The sequence below is a fragment of the Hydra vulgaris genome, chromosome 06 (genome assembly GCF_038396675.1).
Source record: "Hydra vulgaris chromosome 06, alternate assembly HydraT2T_AEP".
NCBI classification, from domain to species: Eukaryota; Metazoa; Cnidaria; class Hydrozoa; order Anthoathecata; family Hydridae; genus Hydra; species Hydra vulgaris.
Genome location: NC_088925.1, coordinates 42375001 through 42401511, shown reverse-complemented (window position 1 = coordinate 42401511; position 26511 = coordinate 42375001). Strand labels below are relative to the sequence as shown.

At 31.2% G+C, this 26511-nt stretch overlaps 1 protein-coding gene across 1 annotated transcript in view; it reads right to left on the bottom strand.

Annotated features, from left to right (window-relative positions):
- Positions 1–26511, bottom strand: part of LOC100202801 (nucleolar complex protein 2 homolog) — an 82685-nt gene that overhangs the window by 56143 nt on the left and 31 nt on the right. Inside the window, exons 1-2 of the mRNA XM_065800176.1 lie at positions 26331–26511; positions 2762–2883 (exon numbers count right to left, since the gene is read on the bottom strand). The exon at positions 26331–26511 is cut by the window's right edge and continues 31 nt beyond it. Of these exons, the coding sequence (XP_065656248.1) occupies positions 2762–2883; positions 26331–26488 (280 nt within the window). The 5' untranslated portion in view covers positions 26489–26511. The remainder of the gene's footprint in view (positions 1–2761; positions 2884–26330) is intronic.

Here is a 26511-nt window from a genome sequence, read left to right as displayed (position 1 = left end):
ACTGTGATGGTGAGCCAACAAAAACTGGCGTAAGAAATGGGATTTTGCGTTGATTTGAATTGCATTTGAATAGATCGCTGCATTGGTTTGTGTGCCTTCTGCACTTCAATGAGCTGCCATTTTGTCATTTGTTTGACACTTTGGAAAGATCATTGACAAATGGACCACGAACAACAACCGGAACGTTTGGCAAACAAATTGAAACGAATGAAAATCTTCCGGTATGTATCATTTGTCATTTTTCTCATTGATTTTTTCCATTATTAAATGGTAAAATTGCATTTAATTCATCTAATTTTTTTTTTTCCAGCTTGTACATGAATTCGAGATAATCATGCTATAGAACGTGCCACCTGATTTAGATCCATTTGAATTATCCACCGATTCAAAGTATTTATACAAAATGGCTAATGCAATTTCAAATGGTTTTGTTCATGCGGATTTGTCTCACATTAAACCAGAACCAATAGCACATTCACATTGGCTCACCAAGGCGAATAGATTGTTGCGGTTGTATGTGTCAACTTAAAATCCATCAAGGAATTTGAAAATTCTGACAACATACATAATGAAAGTGTATGTGCTGATGCACTTCAACATCAAGTACTACAATTCGGTGGTCTTTGGTAGTGTATTATTTTACAAATTCATTCGTTGGACACAATATTTGGATACAAATCTACGCAGAGTTGTCAATAATGTCATTAAAGACAATTCATATTACGCACATTCCGAAAATATTTTGTTAGCGATGTCGCAATCAAGAAAATTTTACAATACCGAAGAAATCTGTACAACCCGGCACATCTTAGAGTTTATCAAAAACCTTTGATAAACTTCAATTGTACAGATTATACGAATATGATTGATTTAAATAAAGATGATGTCTTCTTCGAAACACCGTTTACGCATAGCATTATGCATGATCATTTGAAACAATATTTAGAATACGATGATCCACCATTGCCTGATCCAAGAATTCCGGTACACATACAGGCAACGGAAAGATATGTTCAATTGCTGGTTAGTGTTTCTAAACGTGTTTTAGAAAAAAGTCAACACAGTGATACACAAAATACTCCAGACTTGAAAGCAAGAATAACTTTCAAAAATAACTTATTTCGCTTTTCTTTCACTAAATTCATTTTTTTTATTTTTTACACATGTTCTTATTTTTTAGATTGAATTTCTGTTGAAAAAAATAAAATAAATTTTACCAAAAAACTTGTAATTTTTCTCGGAAAATAGACGAAAAATAGATAAAATATGCATGAAACGCCCTCTGGCGGTGGTCATAGGTAAAAATCAAGATCAGAAATGAATTTCTTGACCCCAAAAACCCCCCATATACACATAAAAAAGATAATATAACGATGAATAAAAAATCGAATTTTGAATCAAAATGATGTTATAGGGAAAAAATCATTTTTTGAAAAGTGGGAGACTCGAAAATCGAGATAGACCTATGGTTCCTTCACCTAAGTTGCTTAGAATTGTCCATAGAATCATCCTAGGGGGCGGCTCTAATCAAATTTTTCGGCTCCATACAAATTGGCCGGCCTGATATATATATTTATATATTTGTATCATACAAATATATAAATATATAAATATATAAATATATATATATATATATATATATATATATACATATATATTTATATATTTGTACCATGTCATTCTTTACTCAAATAACCAAATTTTCAAATTCAGATAAATATCTGATTTTTAAGTTTAAAAAACAAGCAAATGGCTTGGTGCCAGTTGCTTGTTTTTTAAATTTAAAAATCTATCAACTCAATACTTACAACAATAAACTCTTTTAAAGGTTGCCACCTTAAGGTAAAACCATTTATATATAAGTGGTTCTACCTTCAAGAATTTATGAATTACTACAATCAACTTAGCAAGCTTTAAGCTGAATTTATAAAAATACATATAATATATTGTACATGCGGCAAAGGGTACATACATCAACTGATATAACCATAGGCGCATCAGAGTGTACATACATTGACAAAAAATTTTGGTTTGGACAGGTACTGTATTAAATAAAAGAAATTCTTCTTTTAATTAAAAGTTCCTAGTTTAAATTATGTGTTGCTTTTTGGAGTTTGATGAGTTCGGAGTGTTACTTGCAATTTTTGTATTGTTTTTCAGTGTTGAAAACTTTAATGGAATTTATAAGTGTAAAAAAAATTAAAAACAAAGTATTGTTTTCTTTAAAAGAAAAAAATATTTTAAAATGATGACAACATGATGAGCTGCCTATTGATATTATTTATATGTTTTAAAATAAGTTTCAAAACCTGAACTATGAATTACTTCCCATGAAAACTATTTAATTTCAAAACCAATTTGATAAAATGATTGATTATATTTTGACATAAAGATAAACATGGTAACAACTATTGGTAAGCGGATATGCAAAATGCACAATCTACTTATTGTCTAATCTATTATCTAAAAATTTCTCATTATTCATGTACATGTACACATTTTATCATATTTAGATTTAAACATTTCAACATATCAAAATTTAAATATTTTATCATATCAAAAAACAAAATGAATTCAAAAGTTATGTATATAGTATATGCATAAAGTATATTTATATATAGTATATGCATAATGTATATTTATATAATGCATATGCATAATGTATATTTATATATAGTATATGCATAATGTATATTTAAAAAAATTAATGGCAAGAATAAGAATTCTTAATTAAACCTTAAAAAAGAAAAACTTTTTTTACCTAACTCTCCCTCTGCATCTGAATCAGAAAATTCTAGAAGCTCTTCATCATTCTCTTTTAGAAATTCATAAAAAGCTGGATCTTTTTCTTTAAGCCTTCCAAGTTGACTTTTGTGAGATTTTCTAAAAATGAACAAAAAATAAATGCTATAAAAACTACCTTAAAATACATGAATATGTCAAATCGTCTTATGTTGAAGACATACAGAGCCTTATTGATTTACAAAAATGTTTCCAAACAGGTTTCAAATGTTGAAATATAAGTTAGTTCTTAGGTATATCAAGTACATCTTGCTTTAGAATAAGAAGTAGTTCAAGCCTGACTACTTCCTAAGATCAAACACAACTATATTGTACCTTTTTTTTTCTTCAAAATTATCATGACCAGTAACACCCTGTCACTGAGAATGTCACTGTATATCCTAGTTGAAAGTATTTCAAGCTTCTAAGTACCCACTATGCAAAACATTTGTTATAGAATGAAGTGGAGTGAATAAATCACCAGGGAAAATATGCCACATAAAAATTTTATTCTGTGTTAGACAAATTATTTACATTTCACTACAGGTGAAAGTACTATACATTAATGGTATATAGACATTGGTTTGGTTTTTATATATTTTAGGAGCAAGCCATGTTATCATGGCAATATTTTTAGAAACGCAAACTAAATAAATCGAAATTTCTTAATAAGAATAAACTTAAATGTCCATTAATTATATCATATAACAAGGTAATTTTTAGCAATGACTTAATTCAACATAGTTATTAGGCTTTCCACTGTTTCATTCCAAGTGAACCCATCTCTTTAGTATATTGGGTTCAAAAAGGTTTGAATAAGAAAATTTTTTTTGCAAATTTTAAAGATTTAAAAAATTTTTTTGTTTTGTTTTGTTGTCATAGGTACTCGAATTCCTGGAGTTGCTATCTTTCATGGCTTTAAAGATTTTTTCATGTAAAAAAAAAAAAGAGTTGCTAGATTATCTTAAAATTTAATAAAGTATCCCAATGTTTAAAAGTCTAAATATAGTTTTATATGTGCAAAGTATGTGCAGAGTGAAGTTTAAAAACAGATTTCAATTTTGTTAAAATATTATTTAACAGTCTAAATATATTGTATAAAGCCAAAGACCTCTTTTAATTTTAGATTAAATAATTACTGAGTCTTTTTTGCAAAGTTAGTTTCACATTCATAACAAACGTTTAACAGTGCTCTAGAGTGTTCCAAAAAGCACAACTTTTATCAAATAATTCTAACAATTGGAATTATGATACATTTGGGACCCGAGAACAAGTCTAATTTTTTTCAGAATTTTTCTTCATTTTTTTAGTCTCTGCCAGAGGCCATTTTTAATTATAGCTGCCAAAAAGTCCTATTTTCATCATTTTCAACATTTATTGAATGCAATGAGATAGAAAACCACTTAAGTAAGTATTTAGCAAAAAAAAAAAACTTACATTTTTATAAATTTATAAGATTTATAATACAGCTTTACTTATTCTGCTTGAATGCAAAATAATACATTTTTAGGAGTGACTTTTACTATAGAAGATGTTTTTATCTCACAACACTCTGTATTTTTGTTAGGATGGAACCAGATATGAGTGAATCATTAGAACCAATTCCTAAGCAGAAAGGAGGACAGTCACCAAATCCAAAGGGTGAAATAAGTCATCTTCCACAGAAGATACCAGGTCAAGTTGGACATTTCAGAAAAATCAGTTCAGCTCTAGACATAGAAAAAATCCCACCCAGTCATACATTAAAGTAATTGGTTCATGTCGTGCTATATTTAGCACTAGAAAGCTACCAACTAATAGAGCAGTATTGCAAAGATACAGAGATGTAAGGAAGAAGGACTATCAGACACCTAAAAAAGATATTGATAAGAACATCTTTAATTAAATGTTACCTATCTGGCAGTCAGCTAACATTCCAACTCAAAAGTCCAAACACTGCATTGAAAAGACCCTCAAGGTCATAAACACATACTGCCTGGCTTATACAGAAAGGTAGAAAAACTTCAGCAAGCCTGACTTCCAACACTACTTCAATTCCCTTAGTGATCTTGCACCAGTTGTTGTCGAGCAGATCCTTGCTTCGACAAGAGAAGTTACATTTTGTATTCCTGCAGGGTCAACGTAAAGTTCCTCACTATTCTCATCACCATTGATGAAACAGCAGTAAGTAAATTAAACCAAAAAGAAGATTGAATAGCAAGAACGCAAGAACAATGGGCTTGATATTAAAACAAGATGGATTAGAAACAACATGTACAGTCTGAGGCTAACAAATTAATGTCCAGATGTGCAGATATAAATACAGATACAGAACTCAATGGTATCCCCCATGGTATCCCAAAGAGAGAAAACCTAAATGACAAGAGTCAATAAAGCTGGACCTACCAACCAAGACCCTTGGAGAAATCACATCAAAGTTGGCCTCCCAATTGCAGCTCTGCCTCAATGCTGAACTTTCAATATTTTCTCAAATGATATTAGCTGGTTCTGGAAACCTAAATGGTGTTTTACTTAGCCGCTCAACCATAAAGCGCCAAAGAATCAAAGGTAAGAAAAATGCTGCAGCAAAGATAAGAGCAGATTTTAATCCTGGTACGATATTCCTGTATGGGGATGCTAAACAACTCAAGTTTACCTCTGGTAAAACACAGGAAAATTTGTGCATAGTTGCTCAATTGTCTTTTGACCAGCCAATTAGGCAGTTTCTTGGAGCGCCAAAGATGGAAAATGGAATTGGTGTTTCCCAGGCCGAAGCCCTCATTTTCACCTGTGACATATGGGATATAACAAATAAGGTTGTAGCCACCTGCTGGGATACAATAGCTTCAAATAGCGGTCAACTGAGTGGAGCAGACATTCTTTTTCAGCAAGCCTTTGGCATGCCGCCATCATGTAGCAGAGCAATAGCATATTCATCATGCAAATAAAGCTATTCGAGGTGCTGATGAAGGCATGTTTATGTAACAGTAAATATCCAGATGGATATTTACTGTTACATAACATAATCAAAGGCATGTTATTTTTTCTAGTATGTACATCACTCTATTTTTGTGGCCAGTCTTTCTGGTCATTATTTTGTTAATATTTAACATGAAATATGTGATTGTAGATTTTTAGTCTAGATAATCGTATGTTTGTTCAATTCAAACAGTGCTTTAAACAGATTGACCAGGATGATCTACATCAATGACAATGACCTGCCAACACAACCTTGCCACCTTATTATGGACCAGACAGCCTTCTTGTGGCTCAGGCTAAGGATGCAAGACTCTTCCTGGAAGAACACTGTGTCAGAGGAACCTTCCGAGGAAAGATTATAGAGAGTTGTGTGAACTGTATACACATTATCTAAGTGGACAGTAACAAACAATAAAAAAAATAATACTAATCACTTATTACTAATCAATTATGCATAACCCACAACTCTGAAATTTAACCCTTATTTCTATATCGTGTCTCCATACATAGCATGACAATAATACATTACAATAATATATTCAGATTTGGAGACCTCAGAGGAATCCCACGCACAGCTTTCGGATGGAGAAACCAGGAGCCTGTCATCGTACACGATTCATGATCAAAGCTTTGTACTTGTGCAAGATTGCCATGACTATTCATCAGTTATCAGATCTGACCACAGCAGTGGAGAAACAGGCTGTCAAGAGAATGGCAACATCCATTATAGTTTACTATGCCAAGTATTGGCTGCAAGCTCCTATTACAGTGTCAACACCCCATCTAGACCTTCAATTCTGGAAGGATGTGAAGCGTTTTGAGGTTTGGAGTTATTAATTATCTATCACTGATATTGCATAAAATTATGATCGGTTTATTGTACTATGTTTTTTCAGGTATTAGTGTATATAATAACTTATTCATAATTCGCAACATTTGTATCTACAGGCTATTGATGAAGCCATTGCTACCGCAGTGCAGCAGTCAATCTCTCATCACCTGTGGTATCTAACAGAAGACCTTGTTGTTATGTCTATATGTGATGCAAATGTGTTTCTACAGGAAAAACGTGATATTGTCCAGTCTCTAGTCACATCTAATCGCCTGCAATTTCAACCTCAAACTTGATCACACCGTTCTGAACTTCTACAGGTAGATAAACCTAGGCTCCAGGATTTTGTTGGTCTGCAATCTTGGCATATCTTTGATTGTCTTCAAATACAGGATGTCAGGTTTCTAACCATTGATCTTTCCATGTGGTATAATGACCCTGAATATCAGAGACTCAGCCATACCCTTCACAGCATTACGGCAGTCAATGATGTAGCAGAGAGAGCAGTCACACAATATGTTAACTAATTAGAGGATGCTGAATATAACAATGACATCATTCTAGTTGTCAATAGTCACAGGTTACTCACAGATTTTAGCCATCTTAAAAGGAAGAAATGCATGAAATTAACATAAACAGTATTACCATACCTCCTTGTCAACATTTATTATAAATTGATGTACTATCATGTTAGAATTTTCAACACAAAAGTTATAATGCATGGATGTTTGTATAGATATTAATAGACATTTGTGTTGGTATACAAGAAATATAATAATATACAAATATTTGTACTGTATGTTATACATTTGGTGATCGTTAAAAATTTTAACAACAACAATATGTTTGCATAAAGTATGCATGTCTTTAATTTCCATCATATGTCATTTATAGAAAATTTAGTATGTATATATTATTAGTACCATTCATTTTATAATTGAATTAAAAAAAAACTTGGAATTTTTCCTCTTTTGGCAGCCATATTAAAATTTTTAAAAGTATATTTTACAGTAGAACAAGTATTCAGCTTATCATTGGCAGAAAAAGTTGACAATACTTAAAATAGAAAATTTTGGCAGCCGTTACCTACAAAATGTGTATTTTGTCCTAGAACAAGTTTACAACCATAAATATGTCATATTTAGTGTTTATCCAAGTCATACTTGGTAGCAAATGCTGAAAGCTGTGAAAATTTGGCAGCCATATTAGATTTTGGCAGCCATGTTGGATTTATACAAATTATGCCAAAAATGTTTAGTTTACCCCAGAACAAATTTAAACGACTAATATATCATATTGAGTGGTTTTCTATCTCATCACATGTAGTAAATATTGAAAATGATGAAAATAGGACTTTTTGGCAGCCATGAATAAAAATGGCCTCTGGCGGAGACTAAAAAAGTGAAAAAAAAATTCTGAAAAAAATCAGACGTGTTCTTGGGTCCCAAATACATCATAATTCCAATTGTTTTTGGAATTATTCGATAGAATATTTCCAAAAGAACTATTCCTTAAAAATTGTGTTTTTTTGAACACCCTACAGTGCTCCTATGGAACTGAAAAAGAAAAGTATTAATGTGGAGAACTGGGCTAACAATATTCTAATTGATCAAATTAACAAATTGTCTCCATTACCATTAGAGCCCTTAAAACAAAATTTTCCGAGAATTATCTGTTATCACCCCCTTTAATGCGTAAATTATAATATATTAAGGATATGACTAAAAATATTTTATTGTTAATTTTTATTCCATATGTCACTATAAGAGGAGGAATATATATTTTTAAACTGAAAGTACCATAAAAAGTGGTGTAAGGTCATCATGATCCCCAGATTACATGCTACTGGTAACATGTAATCCAGTGTCATCTGTTCTATCACCTGCTGCCTTGTAGGATTTGCTGTCTAAGCTTAGGCTAAAAGAAGTGTACTCCCTGTCATCAATAATATCTAATATCTATCTATAGTGGTATCTATTTTTGTCTGTTATATAATTTGAGGTGTCTTAGTTACAGCATTAGCTCACTCATAATTTGCTTTATATTTATGTATGTGTTCTGTCTGAACCTCTGGCATGGTGTTCATCCACTCATAAATTCCTATATGTATGTTTGTGTTCTGTCTGAACCTCTGTGGTGGTGCTCATTCACTTGTAAGTTCCAACATGTATGCTTGTGTTCTGTATGAAATCTGGCATAGTGTTCATCCACCAGTAAGTTCCTAAATGTGTTTTTGTGCCTGTCTGAAACTCTGGCACGGTGTTCATTCACTCGTAAATTTCTATATAAATGTTTGTGCTCTGACTAAACATCAGGCGCAGTGTTCATTCACCAATAAGTTTTAATGTATATTTGTGTTCTACTTTTATTTTTTGCTGTTGTGTTAACTTAGTTACCAACTGGTAACTCTAACAACATAACTTATGCTCACCTTAATTTCCAGAATTCAGTTAGATGAAATGTTTTTCCTAATGAATTTCCAAAATATGTAGCTTAATGTTTGAAAGTAATGCTTACAGAAGTAACTTCTTTTAACTACTCAAGGTCAGGACAGGTCAGGTTCAGGATCATCACAATCAACCTGCAACTGGTATTATGTAACTAAGTACATCCTGCCCTATGTCCTGCTGCCTTGTAGGGTTTACTTTTTTTGGCAAAGGTTAGAAGAAATAAACCTAAATTTCTCCTGACTTGGGGCTCTTGGTAAAGGCTAGAAGTTGTGTCTCAATAAAAATACTCATCTTGGGCAGATGCTAACTTCATCCAGCTAATACCTTGTTGAAGGCCTCCTAGGCAAAGAATTTAAGGGTAAGCAGAATAAATCTGTTGATTAGTCTCACACTCCGTTCTTTATCTATTAGGCTGGCATAGATAAACCTGTGTAACATTGTTACCTGTCTTGTATAATGAATGCTGGATCTTCTTGACTTTATTCATAAAACTCAGTTTAATGGTTCTGAGGCCAGCTGGTAGGAAATTTTTCCTAACTCTGTGGTAGCTCTCAAGAAGCTGATTCCATCAACAGCTGTAAAATATCGGAGTACTAACAGTGCCATGTTACATATGGATGGTGTCCATGTTAGTGCTTTTGGGGTGCATTGTCAAGGTCACATAAGGAGCGCTAAGTCACAACTTAAAGTTAATTAGCAGGACTGAGACAACTGCATAGCTTATTATTTAGATTCCATACTCTCTCTATGAATCAGTCAAGTTCTCTTTCGCATGTTTTTATTTCTTTTTTGTTGTTTTTTACTAATTTAGTTTTTACTAATTTCTTTAACTAATTTAGCATTATTTTTGGCCTTTCTTAAAGGTAATATTTTTGTCTAAGTTTTTTAGTAGGAGTCATCTTTTTCTTTTATCTTTTAAATAGAAGAATAACCATTTGTTCTCTTGCGCCGACGTTTCTATTCAACATAGAGCAGTGTTTCCTAATGTGGGGGTCATGCCCCAAATTAGGAAACACTGGTAAAGCAGGATAACCTGATCTTGTCAGATCAGGTTATCCTGCTACTGGTAACATGTAACCCAGTACAATCTGCTTCATGTCCTGCTGCCTTGTAGGATACGCCTATTTAGGCAAAGGCTAGGAGATGCCAACTCCGATTTAAAACACCCCCTGCCTTGGGGCTCTTGGTTGAGTAAAGGCTAGAGATGGTGTCTCGATAAAAATACTCATCTTGGGCAGATGTTAAATGCACCCAGCTACTGTCTTGTAGAAGGCCTCCTAGGCAAAGACTTAAGGGGTAAACAGATTCTATCTGTTGACCAGCCTCGCACCCCTTCTTTATCTATTAGGCTGGCGCAGATGTATTTTTAATACATTGTTTCCAGTTTAGGATGTTGAATGCTGGATCTTCTTGACTCAATGCATGGGTTTGCTTGTGTCACTGTTTTTATGACTAGGCAACTCATATTATTATCTCCTTATGAGGGTACAGCTCTAAAACTCAGTTTTATGGTTCTGAGGCCGGCTGGTAGTCAGGTTTCCCAAACTCTGTGGTAGCTCTCAGAGAGGCTGATTCCATCAACAGCTGAAAAATATCAAAGTATTAACAGTGCCATGTTGCGCATGGATGGTGTCCCTGTTTGTACTTTTGGTGTGCATTGCGGAGGCCACATTTGGAGCCCTTTGTTACAACTTAGGGTTTATTAGTAAAAATGAGGCAATTGCTTGGGCTATTAAACGGTGTTCTGAGTACTATCTATGCTTTGAGTCAAGTTCTTCAATCTAATTTAAAAATGAATAAAGTACCAAAAACTATAAAACACAAAAAACCATCATCATCACCAAGTTCTCTAAACCTATCATTCACTAATATTCGTGGTCTTCAAAGTAACTTTTCTTCTGTTGAGTCTTATCTCTTGCAAAGTTCACCAGACCTACTTGCTCTTTGTGAGACTAATTTGAGTTCGGCTGTCTCATCTTGTGATCTTAGTGTTGATGGTTATCTTCCTCTGATTCGTAAAGACTCCAATAGTCACATGCTTGGCCTGGGCATTTACATTCGTAAGAATTCACCTGTTTGTCGTGAAACTAGGTTTGAATCCACAGACTATTCTTTCATGTGCTTTCGTTTAGCACCACTTCACTCTATTGCCTTTCTCTTTGTTCTATATTGCTCTCCTTCATCTCAAGACTGCACTCTTTTTGATGTTATTTCTGATCATATTGACCAAGCCCTCTCTCTTTATCCATCAGCTAATATAGTTTTTGTCGGTGACTTTAATGCTCACCACTCTGAATGGCTTAGCTCTCAGTGTCAGTGACTGTGCAGGCATTAAAGCCCACAACTTTTGCCTTTCTTAATCCCTAACTCAAATAGTCAACTTTCCAACTCGCTTTCCTGACAACCCTAATCATTTACCTTCTCTACTCGACTTATGTCTTGTTTCTGATCCTAGTCAGTGCTCAGTTTCTCCACATTCACCCTTAGGTGCTTCTGATCACAGTTTAATCTCTTTAAAACTAATATCTCATTCTTCTTCATCACCTGAATCCCCCTATTATCGAACCTCTTACAACTACAGTAAAGCTGACTGGGATTCTTTCCGTGATTTTCTTCGTGATGGCCCTTATGTAGAAATCTTTCAACTTCCTGTCGACAAATGTGCTTCTTACATAACTGCGTGGATTCAGGCTGGCATGGAATTTTTTATTCCCTCTCGACGATTCCAGGTCAAGCCTCACTCTCCTCCATGGTTTTCCTCACACTGTGCTGCTGGGATTGCCAATCGAAACCGTTACTTCCATATTTATCAACAAAACAATTCTCCAGAAAACAGACGTCTGTTTATTACTGCTAGAAACAACTGTAAAAAGGTTTTGTCTAACACCAAAACCCGCTATTCTCAGGTCATGAAATCTTGTATCTCATCTCAAAAATTAGGCTTTCGTGACTTCTGGAGAATCTTTAATAATATCAATAATAAGGGCAAATCTATAATTCCACCTCTCTTGTATGGTTCAGACTTTGTCACCTCACCGAAAGACAAAGCCGAATTGTTTGCTAAAAACTTTTCATCAATATCATCTCTTGATTCCACTAATTGCGTTCTACCTGATATTGCCAACAAACAGGTTGATCCATTGCTTGACATTCATATCACTCCAGCATCTGTATCTAAAGTGATCTCCTGCCTAGACTCTTCTACAGCTTGTGGCCCAGACAACATACCTGTTATTGTCTTGCAGAAGTGTTCTCCGGAGCTGTCATCTATACTCTCAAAACTATTCAACAAGTGCTTATCAGAGTCTTGTTTTCCAGCCTGCTGGAAAGCCGCATCTGTTATCCTTATGTTCAAAAATTCTGGGGAGCGATCTGATTCGTCTAACTACCGTCCCATAAGTCTTCTTCCTATCATAAGCAAGGTTTTTGAATCTTTAATTAACAAACACTTAATTTCTCATCTTGAATCTAATAACTTACTTTCTGACCATCAATATGGATTTCGATCTTCTCATTCTACAGCTGATTTGCTAACAGTAATAACTGACAGGTTTTATCATGCATTAGATGAAGATGGAGAGGTTAAGGCCATCGCTCTTGACATTTCAAAAGCGTTTGATAAAGTTTGGCATGCTGGTCTTCTCCATAAGCTTTCTTCTTATGGTGTACCCAGCAACATCTTTAAGATCATTGAATCCTTCCTTTCCAATCGTAGCATAAAAGTTGTCCTCGATGGACAACACTCTTCTTCTTATTCTGTAACTTCAGGGGTTCCTCAAGGTTCTATCCTTGGCCCTATACTCTTTTTAATTTACATTAACGATCTTCCAGATATTCTCACATCTAAAGTGGCATTGTTTGCTGATGATACTACCATTTATTCTTGTCGTGATAAGAAACCAACACCCTCTGATTGCTTGGAGGGGGCATTTGAGCTTGAAAAGGATCTCACTTCTGCTACAGCATGGGGCTCACAGTGGCTGGTGAACTTTAATTCAGATAAAACTTAATTTTTTTCAGCCAATCGTTATCGCAATAATTTAGATCTTCCTATATTTATGAACGGTGATGTACTCGATGAGTCACCTACTCTTCATCTTCTAGGATTAACTCTTACTTCCAATCTTTCTTGGAAACCATATATCAAATCGGTTGCAAAATTAGCATTTGCTAAGGTTGCATCTCTTTATCGAGCTCGCCACTTTCTTACTCTGGATTCTATTCTCTATCTCTATAAATCCCAAATCCGGCCTTGTTTGGAATACTGTTGCCATATCTGGGGCAGATCTTCTAATGATGCCCTTTCTCTTTTAGACAAGGTGCAAAAACGCATTGTAAACATAGTTGGACCTGCTCTTGCAGCCAACCTTCAACCATAATCACGTCGTCGTAATGTTGCTTCTCTTTCTCTTTTCTACAAATACTATAATGGGCACTGCTCTAAAGAGCTAGCGTCTCTTGTGCCATCTACTAAAATTCATTCTCGTGTTACTCGTCATTCAATTAAGTGTCATCCTTTTTCTGTGACTGTTCCTAAGTGCTCCAAAAACGCTTATTCATATAGTTTTTTTCCTCGAACATCAGTTCTTTGGAATTCGCTTCCTTCATCTTGCTTTCCTGATTCATATAATTTGCAATCTTTTAAATCGTCCGTCAATCGTTATCTTGCTCTACAATCTTCATCTTTTCTCTTCCAGTAACTTCCAACTTTAATTAGTGGCTGCTTTCAGCTTTGTTGGAAGCGAAGATGTTAAAAAAAAAAAAAAAAAAAAAAAGCACCGGTGGGGCTTAGGAAATTTTTAGGGGGTAATTTGATTGTTCGTGGGCAATGGAAAAAAAAGGACTTTTTCAGTCTAAATTTAACCACATAGTGGAATCTCCAGGAAACGTCCATTTCGAAGTGCATCATGCAAAATTTTTACGCTTTGCTTTGGCAAACTAGGATTTGATTTTGAAAACTAGAATTTGGACTATGATTATCAGTTGCTTGTATCGTTCTGTATATCGTATTCTCAATATTAATTGCACTCTTAAGGCTAGCTATCAAATTTTATTACTCAACGCTAAATCTGGGAAAAATCATACAATAGGAGAGCAGTTAATCAAGCCTTCAATATCACATTTGCTAAAACTGTTTTTAGGAAAGATGACCAAGATATGAAAACCATGCCACTAAGTAACAATACTGTCAGCAGAAGAATTGACGAAATGAGTAAAGATGTTGAAATACAACTTATCGAAAAATTATAAACAAGACATTTTTTGGTGCAAATGGACGAATCAAAATTGAGAAACAGCGAAACAGCATTACTTACATATGTCAGATACATTGATAATAATGATTTTGCTGAAGAAATGTTATTTTGCAAATCATTAAAAAGTAACACTACCGCTAAAGATATATACAGTACTCTAAAAAGTTACTTAGATACGTAAATAATACAGATGAAAAATATAATGCCCTGTGCTGCTGATGGTGCTCCTAATATGATGGGCGAAAAAAATGGTTGCTTAAAACTGATGAAAGATGAAAATCCAGATATGCTTCTTGTGCACTGTGTTATTCACAGGGAAAACTTGGTAGCTAAAAATCTTTCTCCTGTTCTAAATAAAATAATGAGCTTGGTTGTAAAATGCATTAATTCTATTAAAGCAAGTGCAAAACAAGAGCGCATTTTAAAATTATTTTGTGAAGAAAAAAACGAAGCCCAATTGAGACTTTTACTTCACACTGAGGTAAGATGGCTTTCGAAAGGGAACTGTTTGATACTCTTAGTGATTTTTTAAGCGAAAAAACTGAAAATGCAATATCTGTTAACGATCGATTCTAAGGCATGTTTGAGTTATTTAACTGATATTTTTGAAAAACTAAATATATTGAATAAGAACTTCAAGGAACAAGTAAAACTCTTGTCGATGCAAAAGCAAAGATATTTTGTTTTTTTATGTCTATTGAACTATTTGAAAAAGACGTTTACCAAAAACAATTTGAAAAGTTTCATTGGCTCAAAAATTTCAAAAATGCGAAGTAACTGATATCACTATACTTAATATTGTCGAGTATCTAAAAAACTAATCAGCTGAATTAAAAGAAAAATTTTCTGATTTGAAAGAAATTGATTTTCCAACTTGGTTGATGCAGCCAATATTAGTTAATTTATCTTGTATTTCAAAAACGCAGTACCAGGATGAATTAGCAGAAATGCAGAATGATGAGTCAGTTAAAACTTTATTCAATATAAAAGGTTCGATAGCATGGTTTTTTGAAGAGATTAAAATTAAATATCCAAGCACAACAGAATGTGCAAGAAAACTATTACCATTTCCTTCTTCATATTTAGCTGAATGCAGATTTAGTGCCATAACTGATTTATTACTTAAAAAAAGAAATTGTTGGATATAACATAACGGGGAGATCTAAGAATTGAGCTAACAAAATTGGAACCTAATATAAAATCTCTTTGAACCCAGCATCAAGCACAAGGATCTCACTAAATTTCATTTTAGACTTGAGTACCTGATGTATTTTATTTTATTTACTTATATATTGTTTACTATATTTTGTTTACTTGAATTTTTTTGTTTAATAAATAACTTTTTGTGATTTCTTCCTGCAGTATATCATTTATGCTACTAATGAAAAATTTATAATATAAAAAATTATTCATATGTAACATGGGGGGACATTTTAAGTTTTTATGAGCTTTGGTGGCGCATGGCACTAAAAAGGTTGGGAAACACTGCTTTAAATGCAACTTAAACTTTAAATTATAACTTAAGCTGTAAAGTATAACAGTAACTTATGCTATTTTAAACCGCACAAAACAAGAAAATTATAAGAAAATATTTAAATTTTAAAAGAAACAGTTAAAAAAATAAGAAAATATTTAAATTTAAAAGAAACAGTTAAAAAAATAACAATTACAAAATAATGTAGAAAAGATACAGCTTTTTACAACTAATACCACCCCCCCCCTTACCTTACCGTAAAGTGGCGCCTGGGATGAGGAAGAGGGGAGGCTAAACTTCTTTTTTTCGCAATAGATTTTTTTGTGTTAATTTGAGCTTTGTCAATCACCTTTTTTTTTGCTCTCACTTTTCGAAGCTGCACAATATTAAATGTAATTTCTAATTAAATTGACAAAGCCCTTTTGCTCTACCCCTTGGCCAATATTGTTGACTTTAATGCTCTTCACACTCAATGACTTGACTTTAACACCACTGACCCTGCTGGCACTAAAACTTTTAACTTCTGTATTTCTTAATCTCTTGCTCAGTAAACTCTGAGACTTTTGTTTTCCAGACAGCTCTAATCACTTACCTTCACTCCTTGATTTGTGTCTTGTCTCTGACCCTAGCTTGCGTTCAGCTTCTCTTTGATCACCTTGAGGTGGTTCTGACCTAAAGGTGATCAAAGATTCTATTGCTAAACTCAATTAAACCTTTCTACAGCTTGTGGTCTTGACAATATTCCTGTCATAGTCTTACAAAAGTGCTCTCAAGAACTCTATTCAATTCTCTCTAAACTATTTAATAATTGTTTGTCGGAAAATTTTGGGTTATTTTAAGATATGTTGATCTTTCTCGACCAGAAAAAAATTAAAAATGTTGATTTTAAATAATATGAAAAAAAACAACAACAACAAACTAAATAATTAGTAGATGTTTATAATACTGATTGTAACATTAAACAAAAGTTTTTTCAGTATAAATCTCTGTATAAAAGTATAGTATAAAACTAATAACAACTGTATTCAGTATAAAACTAACTTAAAACAAATTCAGTATAAAACTAATAACAACTGTGTAAAAGATAAAAACAGTATTCAGTATAAAACTGTGTAAAACTGTGTAAAACAGTGTAAAACTGTGTAAAACAGTGTAAAACAGTGTAAAACTGTGTAAAACAGTGTAAAACTGTGTAAAACAGTATAAAACTGTGTAAAAGATAAAAACTGTATTCAGTATAAAACTAATATAAAACAAATTCAGTATAAAACTAATAACAACTGTGTAAAAGATAAAAACATCAAAACTATTTCAGGAAAAAGTTCCAATATTTCCAGGAATCATTGCTAAAAGTAGTGTTTTTCCAGGACTTTTCCAGGTTTTCAAAGACTGCTGGATAAAGGCTTTCCTGGATAAAGTTTGGCATGCTGGTCCTCCCCATAAGCCTGCTTCATATGGTGTATCTGAAAAAGTTTTCGAGATTTCTATTTGCTTTATTAAGGTCATCCTCCAAGGCCAACACTCTTCTTCATTTCGAGTAACTTATAGGGTTCCTTAAGGTTCTATCTTTGGTTCTGTATTGTTTCTTATCTACATTATTGATCTTCTTGACAATCTTACACCTAAAGTGATTCTTTAGATGTAAGATTTGCTGATGACTCAACTTAATACTCTTGGATCAACAAAAAATCTTCTCTTTTCAATTGCTTTGAACAGACAACCGATTTTAAATCTGATATATCCTCTGTAACAGCATGGGACTTGAGAAAAAAACATTGTAATCCTGTCAACATTCCTATATTAATGAATGGCAACCCTCTCAAAGTCCTTTTTCTCTACGTCTTTTGGGATTATCATTCATTACTGACATCTTTTGGAAACCATATATCCTATCAATTGCAAAGTTAGCATCTGCTAGGGTTGCTTCTCTTAATCATGTTTGCCATAATCTTACTCATGATTTCATTCATTCTTTTACTCATATTTATATGGACAATCAGGCTTGGACAGGAATGGCGTGCGATCAAGCGCTATTACTGACCACGCAAATTATTTTATTTTCTGACAACTTGACCACGACTGTTTAGATGCTTAGATGACTTTTAAACATTTTAGAAATGCGCTGAAAAAAGAAATGCTAGCTAAACTTAAACTAGGAAGAATATTTAAAAAATAATAAGGAAAAAAGAATTCCTTACGAAAAAGAAAATGAATAAGCACTAAAATAAAACTCAAAAAACTCAAACTCAAAGCTAAACTTTCTTTTGTTATGCTTTTAATTGCGCTTAATTTAAATAACTTTTCTTTTGAAATGTTTTATTAAAGTTACACAAAACGCTTTCACAAATTACTTCTAATGATTGTTTAATGAATGAACAAATTTTATTAAAATTATTAAAGTGTGTTTTATATATATATATATATATATATATATATATATATATATATATATATATATATATATATATATTTAAACAACTTTAAAAAGTATTCTACACAATAGAGTGCTCAATGTTCTTGAAAGAACAGAGCAATTATATATTAGTAGAAAATCACTTCACAAAAATATATATATATACATATACATATATACATATACATATATATATATATATATATATATATATATATATATATATATATATATATATATAACACTTTTTAATAAATTTAATAAAATTTGTTCATTCATTAAACAATCATCAGAAGTATTTAGTGAAAGCGTTTTGCATAACTAATAATTTAGTTTAAGGTCAGTTAGTCTAAAAAAATTACTTTAGAAAGTAATTTTTTTAGACTAACTGGCTACAGCAGTTCGCATCTTTTAACTTATAAAGGGTTTCAATAATTTGCGACAAAAAGCTAAACTTATTTACTAAGAAAAAAAAAACAATTCTTAAATCAGAAAACAAAATTGTAACAAAATATCAAGTTTAATTAAATAAACTAGAAAATTTGTTAATTAAAAAAAAAAAGTTAAAAAATTTTTTTATAAAACTTTTATACAACTTTTGTATTCTTTTCTTTAGAGTCGTTGTTGAAAAAAACAAAAATCTTTTATAATGATTTAACAACAATTAAATGTTTTGATATGCAATTTACTCACGATTTTTATTACCCCATATAATTAAGAAACTAATTTGCTATGTATGCTAGAACTATAAGAAATTTTGTTAATTTTTTTTCTTATGTTTATTTGTTTTTAGGTCTTTTCGCTTTCAAAAAAGGTTTTTGCTATATTTGACGTTTTTTCTCAATACTTACATAATAGGAAAATAAGAAAATAAATTGTTATTTATTGCAAAAAATATTATTTGATTAATAAATTTTGTTAATGACAGAATAAGTTAAATAAAAAAATAACTTCTTTAATAAATATATTTACCGCATTTGATTCATGTATGGAACTGTTTCTTTTATATTGCCTAATTTCCAATGTTAATACGAGTTACTAGAGATAATGAACATAACGATATCTCTGTTTAAAAAAATGTACTTAAAAACTTTAGCAAGAGTTTTAAATAGGCTCCTAAAAAATTCGTTAATAAAGTTCAGTAAGTTACCAATGCACTAGCCCACAAAATTTGGCAGTATCGTTTCATTTTTTTACATGAAAAATTTGCTTAAAAAAAATACAATTTTTTACAAATAAATAGCAAATAGTTTTCTTGCTTTCCTATGCATTGATAAAAACAGTAAAGTTTAGCAAAGACATTTGAAAAACAAATTTAAAAACTGTCTGGGTTTCTAGCGCAATTTATAAAGTATTTCGTTTTTACTGAATGAAAAAAGTTGCAAAAAAATTGTAAATCAAAAAATATTTTAATTTTCGCTATATTCTTATCTACTTTTTTCCTCGACTTATATTAATTTTGGTAGTGGAAAATAACAAACGCTCTAAAAAGAAGAAAACAAAAACAGTAAATATTTAGGTACATTATTTTATGATAACGATTTTTTTTTTTGTATTAATAATTTTTTTTAGCTTATTTTATTTAGATTTTTTGTATCGTATAGTCTTTGGTTCTTTCCAGTATTGCTGATTTATTCTCTAGTTTCTTATAGCTTTATTTTGCCGCAAATTCTATATAAAAACGTGGTCAAGTTGTCTAAAAAATTTACTTTAAGCGTGAACGTACAAGGAGTACAACTGCATGCACTTACCGGGAAGGGTTAAAATATATATTTTAAATTGTATAAATATTTATTTTTTCCAAATATTGTTTATAAAAATTTTTTTTTTTTTTTAAAATACAGTAGTCTATTTAAAATAGTAATTTTCAATCATTTTATGCTCTGATTAGTTAGTCAAGTTAAAAAAAAAGTTTTTAACAATTTTTTGTAAAAATAGAAGCAAAAAATATAAACCAATTAAATCATTCCAATGCAATGGAATCATTCCATTGCAACAAAGATTAAATTTAACTTACATAAATTAAAGTAATTTAAAAAATAATCTTTCAAAAGATTTTTAGAAAGACATTAAAAAATAGTTACAAAAAATACATGCCTACATAAAAAAAAAATTAAATTTAACATTATTTGTTAATTTACACAAAATCTGTTTATTTCAAACAATCACTATAGTTAATTTTTTATTTTATTTAATGCCTTCGCATAAAATAAAAAAACTTAAGAAAGATCAAAAATTAAAAGATATTCATAATGTAACAGTTTTTTTATAGCATTTGTTAATACATCAAAACTGCCATGGTCAAATTGTAAAGAAAAAAAAAAAAAGCATGGTCAGTTACAGCGTGCCATCACACGTCATTTCTGTTCAAGCCTGGATAACGATATTTAAACTAGTATTTCTGATGATGCTTTTCAAATTGTAAAGAAAAAAAAAAAAAGCATGGTCAGTTACAGCGTGCCATCACACGTCATTTCTGTTCAAGCCTGGATAACGATATTTAAACTAGTATTTCTGATGATGCTTTTTAACTCTTGACTTAATTAACTCAAGTTTTAAAACTTGAGTCAATGAGCTAGGAAATTCATTAACTTGAGTTAATGAATTTCCTAGCTCATTAACTCAAGTTTTAAAACTTTTTAAAACTTGAGTTAATGAGCTAGGAAATTCAACCGTTTCCTAGCTCATTAACTCTATTCTTTGTTTTCTAGTAACTATCAAATTAATAGTGTTTGCTCTAAGCTTTTTTGAGAGTGAATTATAAAAAAAAAAATTATAATATAAACTCATAACTTTGAAGCCACTTTTAATCATTGAAGACTTAACACTTTGCAATCAATAGTTATTTTAGCATAAGTAAAGCATAAACACAGTTGCTATGCATAAGATGCTTTAAATAATTTAAAAATCCATTTTCTGTAAATATAGTTAATGATTGTTTTAAAGCTAACAATTGATTAACATTACTTGTAAACAATTGTATATGTATAAAAACGTAATTGTATATAGTATAAGACATAATTATAAATATCAAGAGAATTAGTTTGTATACAAATTATGTTGAATTGCATTAAGATACAAGGGCATTTTACGCTTAACTTATAAAGATCTTTTTATGTGAAACAACAAGCTATTTTGGAGAAAATGTAGAAAAAAAATGATTTAAAGTTAACTCCAGAGTTTAGTGAAAACAATCAACAATTAGTTGTAAAACTGTATGTTGAACTGGTATGCAAACTAATTGGTGTAACAATCTGGTGAGTGTTGTCTCTCTCTGTCTCACAAATGGTGCATTTGGAGTATATCAATAGTTAGCAGAAACTGATAAAGAAGATTTTGACCAGATACAAGATACAGCTTACGAACAGTTTATTATGAGAAAGCTAAAGCATGGAGAGGAAGTTGATGTTTGTTTGACAGAACTGCGAAGATTATCTACGCTAATTGGTGGGCTACCAGACAGAGCAATTGCATGTACCTTTGTTTCTGGGCTCCCTGATGAAGTTCAACGGATGCTGAGATCAAGTTTTAGTATGGACGATCTTACTACTATACAAGTACCTGCGCAAGCAAGAGCACTCATGATTGAAGAACGAAACGACGGGATGAACAAAAAACATGCTGCTGCAACAAGAAGACATACTAAGCCAAGGTTGTTTGAAGATTAAACACAATCAGTTTGCTATGAGAGTAAACTCCCCAATCATTTTGCAAGAAATTGTCATCTACGAAGAAATAATAATCAAAACAATTCAGGTTAAAGACAGGAAACAAGTAACGTTCTGTTTTACTTGTATCAAAAGTACTATCACATTAAAAATAAGTCAAAAAAACATAATAATGGAGATAAAGTTTGCGCCAGCTCTATCCCTAAACAATCAGTATTGGGATTGTCTACTATACGCTTGGACATTAACAGCATACTTCAGGATGTGTTGATTGGCTTAGGATGTACCTGCTGCATCATTTATAAAAAATGTGTGACAAATATTAAGAAAGAAATTAGCATGGAAACTGTAAATGGACAACAATAGTGCAAAGGTGTATGCTGAACTCGAATTGTCGTGCAAAATGGGAATGAAGTTTTTGTGGAAGCACTTGTAGTTGACTTTAAACCATTTTGTTAGTTTCTTGACAGATATGAATTGAATAGTAGCTCTTGGTTGAGTATAAATAACTGCAACTCGTAATGTTTGTTTTCTGGGAAAAAACGAATCATGTTTACTTGGACTAAGAAGTGATATACCAAAAGACGTCAGTACTATGAATATATGGCACAGGATTTCATAGCTTCGCTTGAGAAACAAGATTGAGAATGGCTAATTCTGTGGAAATGGAATAATTCCCAACCTGAAATTCTGGTGAATAAGATTGCTGAATACACTATCCCTGTTGGCAAAAATCATGATTTCGAAAAAGAAATTCAAGGGTCAATAGAGAAAAAATGGCTGCAAAAGTACGATTTAAAGAAACACAATCCAATAAAGGGTTGGGTTCCTATCATGGCAATCATACAATGAAATAAAGGAAAAGTATAACCAGTATTAGACTTCAGAAAGCTAAGTTTATTGAAGCATTCATTGCTAACACAGATGTGTATGCTGACAAACTTCAAAACTGGAGACAGTTTTGAAGTTTGATGATGTTTGAGATGGGAAACTCTAGACTTACGTAACTAGTGTTGTCACGGTACTCGGTACCAAAACGGTTCTTTAATAAAAAGTAGTTACAAAAAAGTTTTTCAAAGTACTGAGTATATTGGTACTAATATTGGTACCAAGCAATTTTAATAGTAAAATAGTGCTATTTATAAATCCTGTTCATCGTTCAGATATTTTTTTCTCTTTTTCGAACATAATCAATTGGTTTTAGCACTAAATTAATTAATTTTTTTTTTTTTTTAATTAAATATTTTTTCCTGAAACCTTATATAGTATCTAAAGATAAATTGACAATTCCATCACATAGGCATTTATTTATTTTATTAATTTCAGCAATTAGCCGACAGATTTTTCTTGAAAATTTTACAATTTTTTGGCCCTAAAAATGAAATTAAAAAAAAACTAAAATTCTAAATTTTAAAACTAAAATTTGAAAAAACCACTCCATCTTTTTTGATGGCACCATTATCGCCATTTAAAGTCTAATTTAGAATATTTTGGAAATTCCTAGCAGTTTTTAATAGGTACGAGGTAAGTCATTCACAAAAAATTGTATTTGTAATATTTCTTTTTTTTGTTGTAAAATAACAAAAATTTGGTAATGCAGTTTACATACAACAAAATAAATTTAAAAAGAATTTAAAAAAATTAACTATAAATCTAAACAAGCATCAGAAATTTTTTTACTATATTCAGGAAGTTTTTAGAAAAACAGACTAGAAATACGAAAAATAAAAGTTTTTGTTAAAAATACGAATTTATGATTTTGTGCACTATGCAGGCTTACAATTTGGTTTTTGGTCAGTATAATTCTTTCTTCATTTGGGTACCAAATTTGGTATCAAGTAACCAATATTTTGATAGATATAGATACCCAATACCTATACCTATCAAAATGTGACAACACTTTACCAAACTAGTGTGTTCCATTGATTAAGGTTTTCTTTAACACATTTGGGATTCGAACTAAATGTTGCGCCAGTCATAATGAAAGAGATATTGGACAAAGTTCTATCACAAGACGAAACAATCTGGAAAGGAACATCATCATACATTGATGATATTTTTGTGAATGAAGACATAATACCTGTTTGTCACATACTTGACTATTTGAAAATGTATGGGTTACATTGTAAGCAGGTGGTTCGCATATCCAAAGGAGCAAAAGTTCTTGGTTTACAGGTCGAAATTGAAATTAAAAAGTTGCGTTGGAGAAGAGATAATGATTTTGGTGAAATTCCAAATTCACTAACAAGACAAAACATTTTTTTTTGAGCTGAAAAATGACAGGGAATCTTCCAGTTTGTGGTTAATTGCTTATAGCTTTGTCATAAGTTAAACAAACATGTGATGAAAAAATAAAATGCAATTATCTAGAAAAAATAATTAATGATATGGTTAGAAGAATACATAATGACAATCCTGCAGAGAGAATTTGGAGTGCTTGTAGTAATGAGGCAACAATTTAGGCAGATGCTAGTTCAATAGCACTAGACGAGATGCTTGATAAAGAAAAAATGACACAACACATATAAACATGTCTGAACTTGATGCAGTAATTAAAGGACTAAATAATAGAGATGTCACAAATATTGATTTTGCTGAATACCAAATATTTGGCCAGATAAATAGTTAGCCACACTTAGTTATTTTGATGATTCCAACATGCTTTATTGAAGAACATATATTAACTATGCTATAGGTTTATAATTTCATTTTTGCTTCATTATTTCATTTATGACATGGTCATGTTATAGCACGCAAATGTTTCCTTGAGTGTTACATCAAATTGTTTTAACAATTGTTGTAGTGGATTTGCAGTGGACGTATATAGGCATTTTCAGCAGTTCTTAAAACTTTTCAACATGTGATATAGTGATTAATCATCAGCTAGTCACTTTTGGTAGCTGTCACATCTGAATTATTTTCTGCTGACATAAAATATGTCCCATATATTTTCTATCAATGTATTTTGACAATTTTATGCCTGAATTATCATTTGCTGAAATATGTCAAACATTTTCTAATAACATATTTTGACATAATTTTATGTCTGAGTTGCTTTCTGATGACATAAAATATTTCAGAAATGTAACCAAAGCAGAAAATGATTCACACATAAATATATGTCAAAATACATCAATCAAAATTATGTGGAACATATTTTATGTCAGCAGAAAATAATTTAGACATGTCTCAGAAATATTTGACAGATAACAACCCTTGCTATCATCAAACAATGAAAATGTTTTATCATATCTTATCATATTTAATTATATATTTTTTTAGTCATTTTGAGAACATTTAAGTTTATGTATGTCCATAAAACAAAAATTTTTTTGTTTTACGGACATATATGGAAACATATATAAACTTGATCTCAATGTTCTCAACACATCTTGGCGTAGAAGTATAAAAAGAATATTCACGAACACTAAAAAACCGCAAATCTACAAACAAACGAATTCTATTGGTTCAAAAAATACTATGACTTATTCTCGGAGCCACATCTGCAAAGCCGTAAATCTTTCAACCTATATTATTTGTTTACAAAATAAATGTTTTAGATATATATTTTTTAAATTGTCAAAATTTTGAAAGTTTATTATATATTATAAATTTTATTAGTATATTCTTATTTTTTATTCAAAAAGTATGTATTTTTTATGTTAATGTAATTTTGTGTATCTGTTTATTATTCAAATCTAATTTTTTAAAGCAATTTTTACGATTTCCTTTGTAAAAGACTTTCAACAATAATTGCGTTTTCAATAAAATTATTAATAACCATTAAGTTAAATTAACTAATTATGAAATAAACATACAAGAAGTTACTGGTTACTTAACACAAACATGCATAAAAAGTACCTCGCGGATGAACAAGCACCACGCCTGAGGTCATGACAGAACACAAATAATAAATATTGAAACTTTCAGTGAAAATTCGGACCCCTTTGCAACTAAATATTATTTCCGTGGTCAGTAATCGAGAGCAATCACTCTTGCTTCCTGACCAAGCCTGATACAAGTCCTAAGACAAGTAAGAGTTGATAACGATTCAAATGAAGATCTTAGACAAGTAAGTGGTGACAATGATTCAAACGAGCATCCAGAAGATGATGAAGAACTATGCGCTATGCTGCCAGGAGATGATACAAACAAGATGTTAATGTAATTATAATTTTTTGTTAATAATTGTATTTGTACTTTTAAATTATTGTATATGCATAAACTTGTAAATAATTGTATATGTATAAAGACATAATTGTAAATAATCATACATGTATAAAGACATAATTATATATAATATAAAAACATAATTGTAAATATCAAGAGAATTAATTTACATATAAATTATGTTGAATTGTATTAAGATATATGAGTGTTTTACGCCTAACTTATAAAGATCTTTTTTATGTGAAATAACAAGTTATTTTGGCAAAGATGTTATGACTACTAGTTAAAATTACTTACAAAAAACAACTTAATAAATAATAATAACTTACAGTTCAACTTCTAAATCACACTCTTTATTAGACTTTTTAAAATCATTTTGAGATTCTGTCTTAATACTTTTCTCTTCAGAGTCATCTGAGTCAAATTGTTCCATAAACTCATCAGCTGACATATTTTTTATTTTTTTTTTGGTTTGTTTTATTGACATTTTTAAACTTTTCTTCAGTGTGT